Source organism: Mustela nigripes, chromosome 2 (assembly GCF_022355385.1).
Source record: "Mustela nigripes isolate SB6536 chromosome 2, MUSNIG.SB6536, whole genome shotgun sequence".
NCBI classification, from domain to species: Eukaryota; Metazoa; Chordata; class Mammalia; order Carnivora; family Mustelidae; genus Mustela; species Mustela nigripes.
Window position 1 is genome coordinate 88,552,422 of NC_081558.1, and position 6,676 is coordinate 88,559,097.

Sequence of the window (6,676 nt, forward strand, 5' to 3'; positions counted from 1 at the left end):
ATTATATCTTTTGCAGAGGAAGCAGAATGTTCCAAGGAACCTAGCCAGAAAGTGGCAGAAACAAGATCTAAAGTCAGATATTCGGGCACCTGAGTAACTCAGTGGATTAAGCAAGCCTCTGCCTTCGGCTCAGGTCATGATCTCAGGGTCCTGGGATCAAGCCCCACATCAGTCTCTCTGCTCGGCAGGGAGCCTGCCTCTCTGCCTACTTGTGATCTCTCTGTCAAATAAATAAATAAAGTTTAAAAAAGTAAAAAAATAAAAAAAATAAAGTCAGATATTCTGGTCTCAGGGACCACATTATTAACCATTAGAGTTTGTTTTATCTCAGAGAACAAAACACTGCCTCTCCAGACAAGAATGTTACATTCTAAGTTAGCAAAGAGATCAAAATTTTAATTTCCAGTTGAAAGAATGAAAACAAGATGGGACTGAGACTTTCCAATTATGAATTCAACCGGCACACCTGTGAGAAGCTAGGTTACGAACATTTTTTTTTTATTATTCATGCTCGTAGTTAACCTTATGACAGCATCGAGAAAACCACCACTCAAGCAAGAGTGAAACATTCACTGAAACAGAAGTAAAGTTCTTTAATTATATTTATGCCTGACATTAGCCCATTCTTTATCACACAGTCACATGTTTCAGGATACAAATACTGTTCTTTCAGGTTTGCACAAATAGATTTTGGCACACATACAGATCTGTTACATCCTCTCTTTCTTTCTCACCTGAAGTAAGGTAACCACATGCTTTTGACCATCTTTGGTCCATAAAGGCATCATACCCAGCTTCAGTGCAATAAGGCCTACTCTAGAGGAACCTGGTAATTAAAAGCAAATCAGTGTTATTACAAACTTTTTCAACATTGACTAACATGAAGTAAATAGTATCTCCTACACTGTGATGTCAATACAAGCATCAGTTAAGAAACATGCTAACATATTCAAAGAGTAAAACACTACTGTTCTTAGAAATGTAAGAGATTTCAACCATGGCTGGGTAGCAAACTGTTACTTAATAAATCTCTGTATAATGAATAAATATATGAGAACTGTGCTAAATAAGGAAAATAGGTAAACTGAGAGTCTGATTTTAAAAATAATGGTATTCATAGAGGACATGATAAATCCATCATTACACTTTGCTTTTCTAGTATCAATTCATATCTAACCCCATTAACTAGAAAACATCTATTCAAATTCTAAGAACTTAGCTAGTGATAAAGGATGACACAAGTGGTCAAGTTGCTAAAATAGGTCAGCCTCCACCATGCCACTTAGATTTCTTGCCTAAGTTAGTAAAGTTGGTCCACTAAGAATTTTTTTAAGATTTTATTTATTTGTGTGTGTGTGTGAGAGAGAGCATGCATGCACAAGCAGGGGGATGGCAGGCAGGGCGAGAAGCAGGCTCCCTGCAGAGCAAGGAGCTTGATACAGCACTAGTTTCCAGGACCCAGGGATCATGACCTGAGCTGAAGGCAGATGCTCAACCAACTGAGCCACCCAGGCGTCCCTAGAACTTCTGATCACTACATAATTCAACTGTCACAATAAACCCCAACCAAAGACCACACTCTCAACAGGACAGGTCTTATTCTTGGTATAGCTACAGATGGGGTTAGGACTCTACTATGCAAAAGAAGCTGATTCTAGGGTTATGCTTGGCAAACCTAGAGTGCTAGAACACTCCAACTGAAAACATCTGCATGACCCAGTGTAGTTTAGATCCTACTCCTCCAGATTTTCTTCCCTATTTATTTTATACACACACACACACGCATATATATTTATCTGAAGCAAATAAGAAAACATATGCAGAACAATTTTCCTTTCACCTACAAAACAGCTTCTTCAGGAAGTCTTGATTACCATCAGACATTTTACTAATAGTAGACCAGCATGCTAGAAATAACCTTGCAAACCAAACCACAATGAAACAGACACACTTAAGACACGAAAAGTAAATTCAAGAGATGATAAATTCATCCAGCAGTCACCACGATTTTGAATGCTCCAGCCACACAGTTAACTAGGAAATGAGAAACCATCAAAAATAAAATAACTACCTGGTTCCCAGGGATGTAGGGGCCATGGTTCATCTTTCAAAGGGCACAGTTTACTTGCTAACTGGGCTTTATTTTCATCAGATACCAACTGCTTAACAAACGGGACATTTTCTTCAGAGAGATGCTCATCCCACCAAGTACCACTCTTGCCATGGAGACTTCTAGCCAAAAGCCAGATGTCCGTTCTGTAAAAATAAAAATTAGAAAATAAATCAAAATGTAAAAAGTTCCCCCATTTAATATGGGGAAAGGAAGCCATATGAGTTGTAAAGGTAGTCTGGGCCTTAGGAAAGGATTTGGAATCTGTGCAAGTTTTTTTTTTTTTCCCCTGACATTCATTATGATAGTAATGGGGCTTACACTTTAACTATTAATGATTACCCTAGTGTAAAAGGTCTTCATCTCCTCTGGTATAAACCAATTTCTAACAGAGCTGTCCTACCTAGACATTGGAGAAGCCACTGACCCATCTGTATGTGTACTTTAATAGTTTACATCCAATGAAGGTGGCAGACTGTGGGACGCTGATCTCTGATAAGCTCACCTCCTTCCAGCAAGGGCAGGCCTAGGCTCAGAAGATCCATTAAAGGCATGATCTCTGCGCACGTGAACACACCAAGGAAGGCCTTGTATCGGGAAGGAGGTGTGTAATTCTTGCACGGAGGCTCAGAAAAGAAGTAAGGCTTTCTGTCACCGATCTACCTTTCCTTGTCAGGTGCTAGACTCGAACTCCAGGTTAGAGTCCCAGTTTTACACTAATTAGTTGAGTGACCTTGGGTAAGTTACTTCCCCAAGCTTCCGTTTTATCTGCAAACCGCAATCCTGAGAGTACGGAATAATGACAGTGTCTGTGAAACGAGTAACAATAGCCATTCTATCTCGGGAGGCTACAAGCTAAGGCGCCTAATATACCGAACAAAGCATTCAGTACACAGAAAACGCCCAGTAATTGGTAGATAATATTATTGCTGTTGGTAATAGTCTCCACTACTCGCTGGCTCATAAACATTAAAAACAAACAAAAACAAACGCCCCCTTTCACTCCTTTAATGCACACTTCCTTGGAGTAACGCTCCTCACTCCTCTGTGCCTGCGGTCTGGTAGAGCACCTCCCTCCCCCACCCAGGGCAGACCCCTGCGCACCCGGCCACGGCACTGCTCCAGGTCTGTGCATTGCAGGGACTAAACCCCACACCCCGTCTCTAGCCCACCCACCTGTTTGCCGAGGCCCGGGCAGCACCCAGGCCGCCCGCGCTGCAGCCCAGCACCTGGCCGCTGGCCTGGGCCAGCAGCCTCCAACCAGGCATGGAGTGGCCGGGGAGGGCTTGCCCCGTTCCTCTTCCCGGCTCCCCGCGGCTCTGCTTTCAAGGAGTTCCACGCTGCAGCCGCGAGCCCGGCCACAAGCCTCCCGGGAACGTCCCGCCGGGCGCCTGCCGTTGCCCTCCGTGATCGGAAAAGAGTTGCGAACGCACTTCCGGTCCGTGTCCCAATGCCTTCCGGGCACCAGAGCCGTCCCTGGAACTAGAGTTCCGCCTTTGGATAGTCCAACTTGGGATCCCGGTTAGGGTAGGACCGGCAGGGAGTGACTCTCCGCGGGTTGGAAAAAAGGGATGTTTGGAGTTAAAACTTGGCAAGAATGAGGCGAACTAGAGACAGGCTCCTTGAGAAAGCGAAATCACTTCTAAGTAATGTGCATTGTGAAGCAGCTCATTGTACTAAGCAAACTTTGATATTGTTATACTGGTTTATGTTGAAAACAACCCCAAAAGGAAGTTGTTATTTTTATATTATAAACGAGGGAACAGAGACTCGGAATTTTGGTGCTGGCCCAAAGTAATACATCTGGCAGGTGGTCAGAGCTGGTACTGAAACCGGACGGGCATCTATTAACTATAGAATATGGCCAAGGTGATGATGTGTGGCTTGCAGGGCTGGATCATAGAGAGCATTGCTACTTCTGTCTTGGTCTCTTGGATTCCTCCTTATGAGGAAAGACAGTGGTCATGTCCTGCAGGCATTTGAACAGCCGTGTAGAGAGACTCCTTACCAGCCAGAAGTGAGCCACCTAGAAGTGGATTCTCCGGTCCCAGGCAACCCTTTAGATGACCGCATCTCATGGAAGACCTTGATCCTGAATTGCCCAGCCGAGGAGTTTACAAGTTCCTGACCAGAAGAAATTGCCAAAGAGACTAAATGATGATTCTTATTTTGACTAAGTTTTAGAGTGAGTTGCAATGCGGCAGTAAGGAGCTAATATACATTCTTTACAAGTAAACCCTTTTCCTGTGTTCCAGACCCAGACTAATCAGCATGTGTGTGCCTTGGACCATCATTCTACTTCTCCAAAGATCCATTTCCTTATTTGTTAAATGGGTGTTTACAGAAATTTGGAAATAAGAATTTAGCTATTTCATCAGTCTTTTTTAATTAGTGATCTGGCTAGCCTGACTTAAAATCTCCAGGCAATGGTAAATTCTTGGTTACTATTTGGAATTCGGTAGGCTGGAAATCTTTGCTTTGTTTGCTCTTCCATTCAACCTGTTGCTATTGTGGTTACCTCGGACACTTCCAAATAATATTTTGGGCATTGGAGGAAAAATTACATCTTCTAATTCTAGACCGGCTACCTGGTGTCCCAGTTACATAAACAATTATCATATGATCTCCCTGATATGAGGAATCTGAGAGGCAGAGCAGAGGGTCATGGGGTGAAGGGAGGGAAAAATGAAACAAGGTGGGACCAGGGAGGGAGACAAACCATAAGAGACTCTTAATCTCAAGAAACAAACAGGCTTGCTGCAGGGGAGGGGTGGGAGGGATGGGGTGGCTGGGTGATGGACATTGGGGAGGGTGTGTGCTATGGTGAATGCTGTGAACTGTGTAAGACTGATGATTCACAGACCTGTATCTCTGAAACAGATAATACATTATGTGTTAATTTAAAAAAAAAAAGAAAGACTCTTCATTGAATAAGCATACCCTGAGGTGTACTACATGGAAAATGCTGGAAGAAAAAAGACTTTCCTATCACTGCCAATAGCTAGCATTTCTTGTGTACATGGTACTGCTCAGTGTTGTGGAAATCCATCAAAGACCACTGGGAGCACACCTAATCTCATACAAGGTTAAGTTTAATTAGCTTGTGACAACAAGAGAAAGCATACACAAGATGCTGTCTTGATGAGTTTGGAGGGACTTAAGCCAGGTGATTTTAAGTTGGCACCAGGGAAGCTGGGACTTATTTTGGAATGCTATCAAGAAGCAAGGACAGTTCGGCAATTGGGCATCTCGAAAATTTTGTCCTGGGGGCAAAAAAACCAAAGTGAGACCCAGGATGATGTTAGTATGAAGGCAGAATTCAGAAGATGGAACTGTTAAGTCAGTTTGTAACAGTGGTGTGGCCTCGGGTATGGTCTGTTAGAAATCTTGTGTTGATGTTCCATTATAAACACTGTAGTTTGATTACTAACAGAATTCATTTTCACTCTTTCAGTTTATTTTCCCACTTAATCTTTCTAACAGCCCTATATGCTAATACTATAATTATCTCCATTTTACAGTCAAGAAAAAAAAAAAAAACCTCAGAGAGATTACATAACTTAAATAAGGTCACTCAGTAAGTGGTAGAGCCAAGATTTAAATCTCAGGAGTATGAGCACAATGCTTGTGCTCTGAACAATTTTATTTGGCTCTCTGTGGCAAATATTGCATTAGAAACTCTCTAGGGCTATAAGAGAAAGTTAGTGAGTAAACATAGCATACACAGTGGTCTGAGGATTGAGGAGTCAGCCATTCAGTCTAGCCTTTGCCCCTGGTGCCAAGTGTCCCCAGGTCCATAGTAGAGACCTTGAGTCAATGAAACACTTAGCAGGCACCACTACTTCACTGAATCTAAGGAAAACGTGCTTTGTCCCCTGTTACTCATAGCCTGATTGCTGGCTGGGCCTGGAGATGGCATCATGTTTGATTCTGTCATGGTGGTAAGCTGCTAATCGACAATGACCAGGTCCAGTTCTCAAAGAAATCAGCCCGGACTCCTTTAGGGCATTCAAGCACTATGTTCAAGAGTCTTACACTTTCTGATGCCGTCCTTCAGATACTGCCCCCTCTCGGACTTCACTTTGCCTCTCTGGGGGTTCAGTTCCTTGTTGGAACAAAGATAACCTTCACAATCTCTTTTTAGTACTACAATTAAAATTCAAAAAGCTGATTTAACAAGTGTTCCCCTTTTTAAGTAAAACATTAAGAGTAGATTCGCTTCTGAATTTCTTTTTTTTTTTTTAAGATTTTATTTATTTATTTGTCAGAGAGAGAGATCACAAGTAGGCAGAGAGAGACAGGCAGAGAGAGGGAACCAGGATCCCTGCTGAGGAGAGAGCCCGAGGTGGGGCCCGATCCCAGGACCCTGAGATCATGACCTGAGCTGAAAGCAGAAGCTTTAACCAACCTACTGAGCCACCCAGGCACCCCTCACTTCTGAATTTCTAAAACCACATCTAACAAAAGAGAATCATCACAGATTATCTTTTCTACATGTTTCTGCCTTTAGGCTCTTTAGTTAGTTCTTATAATGTTAGTGATGTATCTTGTATGGTTGGCTTATTG

At 42.8% G+C, this 6,676-nt stretch overlaps 1 protein-coding gene across 1 annotated transcript in view; it reads right to left on the bottom strand.

Moving 5' to 3' along the window:
* Nucleotides 1-3,553, bottom strand: part of MRPL3 (mitochondrial ribosomal protein L3) — a 41,944-nt gene extending 38,391 nt beyond the window's left edge. The window contains exons 1-3 of the mRNA XM_059390926.1: nucleotides 3,287-3,553; nucleotides 2,072-2,256; nucleotides 735-826 (exon numbers count right to left, since the gene is read on the bottom strand). Of these exons, the coding sequence (XP_059246909.1) occupies nucleotides 735-826; nucleotides 2,072-2,256; nucleotides 3,287-3,378 (369 nt within the window). The 5' untranslated portion in view covers nucleotides 3,379-3,553. The remainder of the gene's footprint in view (nucleotides 1-734; nucleotides 827-2,071; nucleotides 2,257-3,286) is intronic.
* Between the last annotated feature and the right edge of the window lie 3,123 nt (nucleotides 3,554-6,676).